Below are 13,496 nucleotides of genomic sequence, written 5' to 3'. Positions count from 1 at the left end.
CTAGGAATTAAGTGAAGCTATGATTGAACTTGTGGATATTGCAATATTATGATGCAATATGATGATTTTCCGGGAGCGCCACCGCGTGTCACAAAAAATGACACGGTTGGTTTTCGATGGACGGAACGAAAAGGGTCCGCTGATTACTATTTGATTACTGACCCACGTCCCCGGACCTCCATCTCCCCCGCAGAACGATAGTGCCCTGGAAGGTCTTCCGGCAGTGCCTTCACGAGGTGCACCTCATCAGCTCCGGCCTGGAGGCCATGGCCCTCAAGTCCACCATCGACCTCACGTGCAACGACTACATCTCGGTGTTCGAGTTTGACATCTTCACACGCCTCTTCCAGGTCGGTTTCGGCACAGCTTCAGAAACGGCGTTTTTTGCTTGTGTTTCTTTGTTCACGTTTCTTACATTCTGTTCATGTAAAATGACTTGTTTTTGTCCTCTTCATCGTCAACACGTTCCCTTTGAGATGGATTATTTTCTAAATCATTTCCCTGGATGATTAATATGAAACGTGAATTAATAACTCCTGGCTTGCGAGGGCAGACTCGTGTTCTTTCATGCTCGTTCTTTTGTTTTGTTTTATTTGGATTGTGCCGAATAGCATTTGGCTCCAACCAACTGGTCACAGAAACACACACGCACACATACACCCCCACACACACACACACACACACACACACACACACGTGCACGCACATACACGCACACCCGTAGTGGCGATTTATTAGCAGTCATAATGTGCACTTCAATCACCTGCTTTTAGATTTATGTGCCAGCTCACCCACCCTCCACGCTGGCCCCCTCTTAGCTTACCCACCTCCCTCCCTCCCTCCACTGGGCCCCGATAACAGATTCAGAGCTTCAAGACTCTGCTTGTTGTTGCTTCTTAACGTCCCAATACTGGCCAAGGTGCTACCCGTGCCTTCCTGGAACCAATTGAATACAAAAGAAAAAGAAGATGTTGTTTTCCTACAGAGGCGATTATTTTTTGTGTATGTGTTTGTGTGTGTCTGTGTGTCTGTGTGTGTGTTCCCCTCCTACTTCCCCTGCTGCTTCGGTTATTTTTGAAATATTTGCTCTGGGTTTTTGGATGTGTGTTTTGGTTTGTTTTTATTTTTTATTTTTCAAATTTGTATCCTTTTATAAGAGTCTAGTTTTTCGTCCGGCCCTTGACAGATTGCTGGCCCATGTGGCTTCAAGATGTATGTGTGTGTGTGTGTGGGCGGCAGGGGGCCCCTCAGCGCGCGCGCTTGTGCTTTGGCAGGATCCCCTGCTCTTAGTCTGTTTGGATCAACAGTATTACATTGTGGCCATGAGCGAAATAGAATTTTATTTTTTTTTCGAACTTCAATGTGACTGCAGACTGCTCCAAATGTGTGTGTGTGTGTTTGTACAGAAAAGCATTCCCAGGGCAGCAATTATAGCTGTCGACTTAACTTTGAAGAGTGCCAAACAGCATTAATGTTCCCTCAAGTGAAAAAGGAGCACAGTTGAAGGATCTGGATTGGGGGGCTTGGTTGGATCGTCGATTTGATTGACTTTAGGAAAGGGGATGTCAATCCAAGTCTAGGTAGACACACACACATGCAAACGCACACGCATACAAACACACAAACGCACACTCTGCTGTCGACATTGGGTCTTCCCTTGATCTCGAGTGATTCAGTGGTATGGAAACGTCCGACGAAAAACATGAAACATCCTGACGGTAAATAAGGTGAACACAAGTGGATCCAAACGGAAAAGCAACAGGCTGTCTAAACCCCTAAACCCGCCAACCCGCTTTTCTGATAGATTGCTGCTAACAAGATCAAGGAAGACGCATCCGGTATCTTCAGACACAAGCTTGATCAAAGCCATCCCTTCATCCTTGTACGTTTTTTAAGGTTGAAAAACCAAAATAAATATTGCCGCGATGTGAATCACATCACGTCCTCACCATCTTAAAAATAGTATCGACATATGTGTGTATCGTACATCCATCGCGTGACCTTGTTGAATAAAGTGTCACGACACAAGGTGTGTGGGGGTTATCCAGCCTCCTAAAGATGCTGCCCCCAGGATTCACTAGGATCGCCCCCCCCCCCCCCCACCCTCCTCCACACAGAAACCTTCTTCAGGGATATGTGGGTCCACAAAATGGATGGAAGAATGGAAGTTTGTTAGCAGAAATGCAAACATTCCCTCATCGTGTGTGTGTGTGTGTGTACAGGGAACAGCTGTGTACGTGCTGTTTACAAACTAGCTTGCTGGTGTGTAAATGTCTGTGTCTTGTGTCCTCCTAACTCCTCTCTCCATGTCACCTTCCCAGCCTTGGGGGTCCATCTTGAGGAACTGGAATTTCCTGGCGGTGACTCACCCGGGCTACATGGCGTTCCTCACTTACGACGAAGTCAAGGCCCGGCTGCACAAGTACATCAACAAGCCCGGAAGGTGAGGTGTTCATTTCTGCCTGCGTCAGAGAGTGTGTGTGTGTGTGTGTGTGTGTGTGTGTGGGTGTGGGTGTGGGTGTGGGTGAATGTATTGTGTTTTTGGGCTCGCGTTACAGATTTCCTATGTCCTGTGTTAAAGGTAGTGCTGAATCTGGATCCAGCAAAGGGTTTTCTTACCCGGACACCCAGGATGTTTTGGTTGAATGACCCCTAAACCTAACCCATTAATGAATCATTTGAACAGAATTGCTAGGGAATCTGATCTCATGTTCTCACACTGTTTGAGCCACAGACGACTCAGTGAAGCACATAATCTCTTGTTTCAAGATCGCTCATAAAAAAATGAAGGTTAAACTTACTGAAGGCCAGTTATCCTTAACCTTTTCACATTCTGAAATACCTAATAACTGACTCATCAACGCATGAAACGTTTGAGGCATTGAGGGAGGTATGAAATAAAAGGTAGGTGGATGATACAATTATGAGTCATAGGCATACCCCAGTTACGATCCATTAAGAATACCAATTCTTAAGACACCAGTAAACCAACATAAGGGAACAAACACACACTCTGACTTTCCCGGTGAATATGCAAGTGTGTGTGTGGTTACATCAGTCAGTGATGATGAGCTGCCAGTTCCAGGCACACATGCTCATTCATCAGCCACCTCTCGAGCGGCCCGCGTTCGTCTGCTCGGAATAGAAAACCATTATCTTAACAGCAGGATGAATGAGAGCGGAGGGAGAGTGTGACTCTTCTGCTTTGTGTTATCCGCTGAAGACGCGTGTGAACGTGACTTTCCGGTGAGCAGTGGAACGTTTGTACAGAGTTCCATGGAGGCAGCCACCAATGAGGTGTCTACATGCTTCCCCGCACAGGCACACTCACAAAGGGCTTTCTGTAGAGGCGAAAGATGCTTTCACAATTAGAGATTGCCTTCCCTTATGACTAACTCAGAAAGGATGTGTCATGCCAGCTCAGGTTGGAATGGTATTGACGCGAATACTGTGGAGGTTCCACTAAAATAAGCACGACATTTGAGATCATCTTATTATTGGGAAATAAACTTATTTATTAGTGTATTTCTGTTGAGTTTCACCTTCTGGGGATCTCGTTTTTTCCTCTGTTGGTTTAAACAGAAGTTATATATTATTATATAGCCTTAGCATAGGGGTTCGGGTTAGTGTTAGGTTAAGGGTTAGAGTTAGTGTTTGTGGATTAGGGTTAACCCTAACCCTATTAAATAATGTATGAATTAATACCTTAGTTACCATAAATGAATTAACATGAACACCATTAATGCAACTGTAAATAACAGTTTCTTAGGACTGCATTAACTAACACAAATTAGTGGTTAATGCCCATATTTGTGCTCATATTGCAAAGTGCTGCTACCATTTTTCCTGAACTAGATGAAATCTCCATCTCATGTTATCATAAAGGTCTTCGGCTGGCTTACATTGATGACACCGTTAGCCCCCTTTGCTTCGCTCTCCACCCTGTAACATGATGACCAGACACTATGGAACCAACAGATCTCTGTACTAGCATAGGACCATGAATGTCTGCAGTATAGTCTAGTAGTGGTTAGGGTACGAAAAGGTTCTGGGTCCAAACCCAACATCTGAAGTCTACCTGTAGGCGTCCTTGAGCAAAGTCTAACCCCCCCTTATCTGCTCCTTCTTGACATGTATATTAAAATGTTGTCATTTGTAGATACATATATTAGTTTCCTTTGTTGGCCACTGCCTGGATCTTACTGCAGGGCATAAATTGTCAGGTTACCAAATCATTTTGTGAGTAAGCGAAATGACGTTTTTTTATTGGAGCGTTATTTTGACTGATTGTGTTTGTGCGTGTATCCAGCTACATCTTCAGACTGAGCTGCACACGGCTTGGCCAGTGGGCCATCGGCTACGTGACCAACGACGGAAACATCCTGCAGACCATCCCAAACAACAAGCCACTGTTCCAGGCCCTCATTGACGGCTACAGGGAGGGCTTGTATGTAATGCACACACACGCATACACACACACGCTTACACGCGCTCACACGCACAGGCACACACTGCGTCACTCCACGGTTCACTCCATCCCATTGATCAGTTGCCCTCGACTCTCTGCCATGGGCAAATTGGTGGTCATGAGTGACGGCCCACGCTGATATGCATAGGCCAGGCTCTATAGCGTTCCTCCTAAAATGTGTATATGAAGGGCACAAGACCAATGTAAAGGAAAAGTAATTCCCAAAATGAAAACCGTTTCATTTTTTTCAAGTTTAGTTTTTTATCTGCGAGCAGGGAAATCTTTGAGCCTTTGTGCCTTTCATACTAGCGTGCTTTATTGCTGGCTGTTTACATCCAACCTTTGTCAGCTTTTTGTGCCATCATTGATTGTATTGAGATTTAATTTCTCTGAATTTTGTTTACTCATTTCAGACATGTCGCTCAATAAACGCTAAACACAAAATATTAAAAGCGATGGTAACCATCCATCCTGTTTCTGCTGTCGGCAGAGTCTTTCCAATTATTTTGTCCAATGATGTTGTTATGAGTGTTCTCTGGGAACATCTGTTAGGTAACGGCAGGGTGACATAAAGTTGAATGAATACACCAAATGCCAGAACGCTCAATACACCTTACACACACAATCTGCCACACTGTAGCTCAGTTATATTGCTATTTACTATCACGCCATAGCAGATGCCACTGCAAGGAACATACGGAGCTCTGTGCACACGTTGGATGTTTGAGTGAACATTCAGCCTCCACTGAATCATTTGTCTCCCGCAGTTATTTGTTTCCAGACGGTCGCAGCTACAACCCAGACCTCAGTGACCTGTGCGAGCCCACGCCACACGACCACATCAAAGTCACTCAGGTAGTCATCACACACACACCCACACAGACACACTCATACCACACGCAGAGAACCTGGGCCCGCATTTGTGTTCCTGCTCAATAAGAGCCATTTGTGCACGGGGACAAGCACCCCACGAGCATAGGCAGAATTGTTGACAGAATTATCAGAGTCCACGGATGACTCACTCACTGCATCTGGAAAGTATTTTCTTCCTTTTGTCTGTGTGTGTATGTGTGCGTGTGTGTGTGTGTATGCGGGTGTTGTGCACGCATATTTACATTTATTTAACCTTTATCTACTTTCTAAGAGAAAAACTCTTTTGATTAAAAATGTAATGTTGTAAAGTGTTCAAGGGTGAACCTCGCCAAGGCAGGCAGCAGCAGCCAAGGACGCAGCTTCAGGCGGACAACAATGCTGTAGAAGTTCACCAAAATGCCAAAATAATCAAACTATAGCACATCACAACACGGGCTATTCAAATGAGCACCGTATACGGGTCAAGGAGGCTTCTTTACAGTGTGTATAAATGCTCCCCCCCCCAACAGGAGCAGTATGAGCTGTACTGCGAGATGGGCTCCACCTTCCAGCTGTGTAAGATCTGCGCGGAGAATGACAAAGACGTGAAGATCGAGCCCTGCGGTCATCTCATGTGCACCTCCTGCCTCACCGCCTGGCAGGTAAGCTGAAGGGTGGACCCCCCCCCCCCCCCCTCCATCCACCTGGGCCCTAGGCACTCCTGGTCCACGCGGTCCACCTGGGCCCTATATGTGCTTCAGTTGTACACTTCTTTTCCTGGTGCACTATGGGTATCAAAGGGACACGCCGAGATATCTGTAAAGTGGCGTTCTCCCTTGTCCAGATTCAGACGATTTGTTGAATTACAGTAGCAGCTGCTAACTAGCTGCGGACCATGTGAAGGTTAATATGCTTTGAATGACTAAATAACGATTTCCAACGTGTTCCAAATAGTCCCTCATTCAAAACGAGTGCCAGTTACAAGACACGCGATTGTAGTTTGTCCACAAAAACAAAGATCAGTCTGCACTATTTTTGGCGCAGTGATTATGAGGCAACATGTCATGCAATAACATTACAGCTGCTTTTGGCTGGGTCGTCTCCCGGAGGGTAACCTGTCACGGTGGACTAATGATTGATGACCCTTGTTCAGCTTGTTTGTGCGACCCATACACGTAATGGCAATGGATTTGCAGCCAACAATTAGTGTTCAAATTCCCCCAACTGGTATTCCTTAAATAGCGTACTATATGTTGTTCACTATAGAGGGAATAAAGGACCAAGTGAGCCAATTTGAACATTGCCTCCAACTATAAACTACTTCACATAAATATTGAATGCTAAAACAGGCACATTTTTCAGACTTGTATCCGTTTGAATAGAGCCGCTGGGTCCTTAGTGTGACAAATGCTTTATGCTTGTTATCGCTACAACGCCACAGTTCAATTCACACTTCCTCTAATTCTTCAGCGTCATATATATATATATCTCCCATGCTACTTTCACTACACTTTGAATCCTACCCAACCTTGCCTTTCCTTTTCAGGCACGCGTTTTATTAGTCCATTCATAAAGTAGACTCTTTAATCCAAAGCATCTTGCAGTGATTCCTTTTAAGTGCATGCAATATATGCGCTGGTGGGGGTGTTTGACTCCCAGGCGAAAAAGTTGTGTGAGTGTAACTCCCCGGACGATGCAGATAGAAAGACTCGCACTGCATTCTGCCGATGATGACGATGTAAAATGTAAAACGGCCATTAAACATGCATCTTGTGTGTCATGGAAACACTGTTGTATTCAGCATTCAGAGTGCAGAGCTGTGAGCCGTGGGGCTCCTCCACAGCCTCTCCCTCCCAGGAGTCTTTGCGTCTGTCCTAATCCGATTCCATATATCAATTTGGGACGGAAGTGAAGAACTAGAACGTGTGTGTGTCTGGGCTTGCCTGTGAGCGTGCGTGCATGTGTGTGTGTGTGTGTGTGTGTGTGTGTGTGTGTGTGTGTGTGTGTGTGTGTGTGTGTGTGTGTGTGTGTGTGTGTGTGTGTCTGGGCTTGCCTGTGTACTTGTAAGGTGAGTGTGTGTGTGAGGGGGGGTTCAATGTGTGTGTGTGTGTGTGTGTGCGTGTGTGTGTGTGTCTGGGCTTGCCTGTGTACTTGTAAGGTGAGTGTGTGTGTGAGGGGGGGTTCAAGGTATGTGCGTGTGTGTGTGCGTGTGTGTGTGTGTGTGTGTGTGTGTGTGCAGTCGTGCTGATATGAGCACGTCTACTGAAAGTGACCCTGGAGCATGTCAGTAATTAGCACGCGCCTAATGAGTGGCTTGACGAATCCAGAGATCTGTCCCGTCTCCTGGCATGTCACTCTCTCTCTCGCTCTATCTCTCTCTCGCTCTCTCTCTCTCTTTCTGTCTATCTCTCCTTCCATCCACCCAGCTCTCTCATCTACTCTCCTGTCTCCCTGATCCCGTTCTCCTCTGGTTGCCCGGGCTATCTGCGTTTCAATCTGCCCGTGAAAGAGCTCTTCCTCTGTATCTCTCTATCTCTCTCTCTCCCCCCCCCCCCCCTCCGCCCCCGCCCCACCCGCCCCCCAGCAACCAACAACACTAAAGCCCTAATGTGTCCAAGTCGGTTTGTTTGTGTTTATAAAGTGGGTGGCTTAAATCAAGCGATCTGATTGGTTCCCAACTGTTGTATAATGAGCGTATACACACAGCCATGACGCCCGTTCAGTTTACAGAGTTCAGTATCACTCCGCGCCTAAGCAAGCAATAGGCACACGGTGAGTGAACTCGATAGAAGGCTAAATTGCCGGCAAACGAAGCTACCGTCTCTAGCCTTCTCTCTGATGGACGCTACAGTGTGTTGCATAGCAACCGCCATACACTTTGCAGGCAGCCAGGAGGGACTACTTTTTTGTATTTGTTAAAAAAAATGCTTTTCCGACTTTCTTGCTTTTTCAAAATTGAGGGTGTCTATGACTTTCATTTCGCCATACTTACGTAACCATTTTATAAAAGCAATAGATCACTTCAGTCAGTGAAATGTTCTCATTATACCACAGTTAAGGGGGTCGCCGTCCCTCCGCTGCGTGTCGGGACAGACAACGCCCCTTAACTGTGGTATAATGAGAACATACCACAGCCTGTCGTGATCTATTGCTTAATTATAAAACGGGTGGCATAAATCAAGCGATCTGATTGGTTCCCAACTGTTGTATATTGAGCGTATACACACAGCTATGACGCCCGTTCAGCTTACAGAGTTCAGTATCACTCCGCGCCTAACTCTAACTGTTGTTTATTTATATATAAAAGCGATAGCATAGTTCACTGAAGCCTAAAAACATGTTGATTGCTGGAGAGGGTGGAAATGTTGTAAAGCAATAGGCACACAGTCGGCAATTTAGCCTACTATCGAGTTCGAGTGAACTCGATAGAAGGCTAAATTGCCGGCGAACCGAGCTACCGTCTCTAGCCTTCTCTCTGAAGGACGCTACAGTGTGTTGCATAGCAACCGCCGTACACTTTGCCGGCAGCCAGGAGGGACTACTTTTTTGTGTTCGTTAAAAAAAATGCTTTTCCGACTTTCTAGCTTTTTCAAAATTGAGGGTGTCTATGACTTTCATTTCGCCATATTTACGTAACCGTTTTATAAAAGCAATAGATCACTTCAGTCAGTGGTATACGTTCATTATACCACAGTTAAGGGGCGTTGTCCGTCCCGACGCGCAGCGGAGGGATGGCGACCCCCGTATACCGTATACCACAGCCTGTCGTGATCTATTGCTTAAATATACAATGTTTTGTTAGCAGGAGAAAGTTAAAAAAGGTGTCATTGTTATGAGCTCTAGTGGAAGGTTGTTCCATTGTTTCATGGCCATAAAAGTAAAATATGAATATATTGCTTGTATTGTATAATTCAGCATCCCCTCCCCCAGGAGTGATTAGCCGAGTGGCTTGTGTTGTTTTATTCTGAGCTGAGGGTAACAAAAGTTCCTCAAGGTGGATGGAGCAGCAAGTAAGCACACACACACACACACACACACACACACACACACACACACACACACACACACACACACACACACACACACACACACACACACGTGCGTGCACACATTAGCACATACTCCCTCAGATGGTAAGCAAGCCCGGCAGTGCGCTGGCTCTCCCAGTCCTGGCTCTAAGGCAAGGTTATTTGGGCAGCTGGCCAAAGTGTTAGAGCCCTAGTCAAAATGACTAAATTGAACTGAAAAAAAACATTAGTTTTTTTAATGTTTCCTTCGCTTTCATTGCAACACGACAATGTGCCACACGAGCCAATGGCAGTGATGTCATGTAAAATATTTTGTCTGTGAAAGAGTAAACTCTCATGTTCTCCTCCCTGGAACTCTTGTTTGCTGAAAGCAGTTGGCGTCAACTAGAAAGTCAAGACAGATAATTATTGGTTATCTAACCCGCGTCTGCCAGAACAAGCAGACAGCTATCATTTAATGTTCCTAGTAATTCTGTCTGAACTCAACCCATAGCGCGCACGCACACACACACACACACACACGCACACGCACACGCACACGCACGCACAGCTTGGTGTGGCGACAGTGTGTGATTTTACTACTTTTATGAGATTGTCATGATTTCCAGCCGTCATGCAGTAGATGTGAAGTGCAGTAGATGTGAAGTGTGTGTCTGTGTGTGTGAAAGAGAGAGAGAGAGGGTGTGTGAGCCGTTCTCTAGTCTGTAAACCTCGAGTCGATGTCAGTGACGCCCACACAAACAGAGTTTTGTTTCTCTGTCACACTTCCTGTTTTGGTAAGGGGCCCACGAAAAGCCCTGGCCCCCGCTACTACAGGGGTCCACTGGGCTCCCACTAGCTGGGAGTGGGTGTTGAGCTAGTGGTGTGTATGTGTGTGTGTGTCAGTGAGTGGGTGAGAAGGTATGACCAAATGAGTATTTTCTGCTTGAGGATTCCGTGAGTCACCCGACCAGGTGGTTCCCTGAGAGAGGGGTCTCTCTCTCTCTCTCTCTCTCTCTCTCTCTTTCTCTCTCTCTCTCTCTCATGCACTCTGTACTTCCACCGCTCTCTCTCTCTCTTCTCTCTTCTCTCTTCTCTCTCTCTCGCCCTCTGCACATCTCTGTCTCTTTCTCTCTTTCTCTCTGTCTCTCTCTCTCTTCTCCCTCATCTCTCTCTCTACATCTCTCCACCCCCCCCCCCCCCCCTACATCTCTGTCTCTGTCTCTCAATGCATAGAGCAAGGGTAGCCTGTAGACTCTTGGCCCCTCCCTAACCCCAACGCTCGCTCAGTGAGGAACAGCTGGCCGCTGATGTGCGTTTGTTCCACATCCTGTTCTCGGTAATGACGCTGTTTGATCTCCTTTGATCTTTGACCCCTCCCCCCCATCTCCTCCATCTCCTCCATTGGTGAGTTCAAAGTTCTAAGTGGGGCTCTGTAACAAATGAGGCATGCCTCAAGCCTCTCCAAGCACCGTTCCAGGTGTGTAACATGAGTGCGTCGCGATGATATACGATTTTTTTCTACGATTCTTTTTTCTTCTATTATTATCCGATTCTATTTCTATGTTTTTGTCCCAAACTCAATAAGAAGAAGATGGCGACAAAACGTCCCTCAGCCCACCCGCTCGGACCTGATTGGTTTAAAGTTCAAACACTGTCCGTTGGGTTTCGGCGTGGCGTGGGCGCCACAAATGAAACGTTAGACTTGTTATCTAAAGTCTGATAGGCGCATGATCTGGATGACGTTTCACTGTCTTCTGCTGGAGGCGCTGTTCTGTAACCGGTGTAATTGACTTTGACGACATTAACTTGGCCAGCACTAGTAAACTTGTGGGAAGACGAGCCAAATCATCCTGTTCAGACATTGACATTCTTAGGAAAATCTTTGAAATGTTTCCAATCAACACCTTGTTCACGGGTAGATATATAGTTCATACAATTAGTAAGTCCTTTAGAGCGCGTACCGTATAGGCTCAGTCCTGATCTTAGTGACCCGGGTTCGATTCCTGCCCCGTGGTCCTTTGCTGCATGTCCTCCCCTCTCTCTCCCATACCTTCCTCTCTATCTCACTCTATCATAAAAGCATAAAAATGCAAAAATAAATCTTATGAAACAGTTTCTCTGCGGTAGAATATCTCCGTAACAAAACGCAAACAGGGCTTAGGCTGTGCAGTCCTGTTCCCTGATAGCAGAGTCGGACTGCTGGATCCCAGATTCGACGTACAGTAACAGGAACTAGATTCTCACCGCAAGCCGCCACCCAGTCCTCCAAGTCATGAGTCAATATCTTGACAAATATGGTCACGACCAATGAGGCCATGAATCAGTTGTAATGTGACTGATGAAGTTGCTGGTGGTTAAAACATGGCAGACATGTCAGGGAGCCAATCAATGGTTTCCAACAAAAGTAGGTGGGGTGGTGGGGGCATCGTTATATGTGTCCCCTCAAAATGTCTTCCCGTTTTGCTTAGTCATGCCTTTTGCCTGTAATGTAATTGTGTGTGTGTGTGTGTGTGTGTGTGTGTGTGTGTGTGTGTTGGCTTCAACCACCTCTCTTTTAACCTCCCACTCCTTCCCATCCCTGGCCTTGTTAGGATCTTGTTTCAAACACCCTCTGCCCCCACGACCCGCCAGCCCCCCCCCTCTCTTCCCCTCCCACACACACACCCTCACCGTCCCAACCACATGTGCGTCTTCAATTGCAGCCTTTGTTCTGGGTAAACATGGTCTGGCTTTGATTGCCAGCACCACCACCACCACCACCAGCACCAGAACCACCACCACCCCCCCATCCATCCAGTCAGGGAGATGTTTTAACAGAACTCCCTCCTCCAAAATCCCTTTTATATTCCAATCATGACACACACACACACACACACACACACACACACACACACACACACACACAGTCACACAGTCACACAAGTCACAGTATTACAAACAGATAAACACATGGACATCACACTTTTACCCATACACACACAAGTCACAGTATTGCAAACAAACACACACACACACACACACACACACACGCACACACACACACACGCACGTGCACGCACACGCACACATCATGAGCCATGATGTCCGGCCGCCTCCTTCTTGCTTCACAGTCACACGCGGCCACGTCGTGCCGTTTATGGTGGAGAACGTGCACACTCTTCCGTGCGCACTTTCCCGTGCACGCTCACCTGGGTGGGAGCGCGGCCGGGGCAGGGCGGTGCACGCGCGTGGAGCCCAGTAGTCTTCACCGTAGTCCTGCCAGCGGAGTGGAACCAGACGGGTCCCCCTCCCTCCGGTCTCCTAATGGCTTCCACATGCCGCCACAGCGACACAAACCATGTTCTGCACATTGTTATCAATCACGCAGCGAGAAAAGAGTGTCATCTATCATGTCTAACGTAGCCGCCCGCCTGTCTGCCATCATCTCGCTGGGAGAGTGGGGGTCTGTGTGTGTGTGTGTGTGTGTGTGTGTGTGTGTGTGTGTGTGTGTGTGTGTGTGTGTGTGTGTGTGTGTGTGTGTGTGTGTGTGTGTGTGTGTGTGTGTAGGACAGTGACGTGTGTGTGTGTGTGTGTGTGTGTGTGTAGGACAGTGACGTGTGTGTGTGTGTGTGTGTGTGTGTGTGTGTGTGTGTGTGTGTGTGTGTGTGTGTGTAGGACAGTGACGTGTGTGTGTGTGTGTGTGTGTGTGTGTGTGTGTGTGTGTGTGTGTGTGTGTGTGTGTGTGTGTGTGTGTGTAGGACAGTGACGTGTGTGTGTGTGTGTGTGTGTGTAGGACAGTGACTTAATAATAATAAAATAAACAATAAATATAAAAAAACAATAAACAATTTAAAATCAATTTGATACATTTCAATAAACAAGGGAAATAGCAAGGTGTCAAACGTTGTGGTTTAGTGGAGGGAAATGCGTTGGTGCGTATCTTTGTCAAGCGAACCGTGTGCTAAATTGTCTTACTTATAACAACCACAAATAGATGGAGATTTTTTAATCATTGTAATCTTTTTTAAAGTATGGGTTTTGAGTATAGCATCATCACTCATCTGATCCGTGTGTGTGTGTCTTTCTGTGTGTGTGTGTGTGTGTGTGTGTGTGTGTGTGTGTGTGTGTTTGTGTGTATTTGTGTTTCTGTTTGTGTGTGTCTCTGTTTATGTGTCTGTGTGTGTGTG

The 13,496-nt window shown here is 46.6% G+C and overlaps 1 protein-coding gene across 1 annotated transcript in view; it reads left to right on the top strand.

Moving 5' to 3' along the window:
* cblb (Cbl proto-oncogene B, E3 ubiquitin protein ligase) overlaps nucleotides 1-13,496 on the top strand; it is a 35,408-nt gene that overhangs the window by 14,275 nt on the left and 7,637 nt on the right. Inside the window, exons 5-9 of the mRNA XM_084474257.1 lie at nucleotides 194-350; nucleotides 2,322-2,443; nucleotides 4,310-4,447; nucleotides 5,236-5,323; nucleotides 5,851-5,988. Of these exons, the coding sequence (XP_084330383.1) occupies nucleotides 194-350; nucleotides 2,322-2,443; nucleotides 4,310-4,447; nucleotides 5,236-5,323; nucleotides 5,851-5,988 (643 nt within the window). The remainder of the gene's footprint in view (nucleotides 1-193; nucleotides 351-2,321; nucleotides 2,444-4,309; nucleotides 4,448-5,235; nucleotides 5,324-5,850; nucleotides 5,989-13,496) is intronic.

Source organism: Micromesistius poutassou, assembly GCF_964030765.1.
Source record: "Micromesistius poutassou genome assembly, chromosome: 10".
In the NCBI taxonomy this organism is placed as follows: Eukaryota; Metazoa; Chordata; class Actinopteri; order Gadiformes; family Gadidae; genus Micromesistius; species Micromesistius poutassou.
The sequence above is the reverse complement of the archived record's forward strand: the minus strand, read 5'-3'. Positions and strand labels throughout refer to the sequence as shown.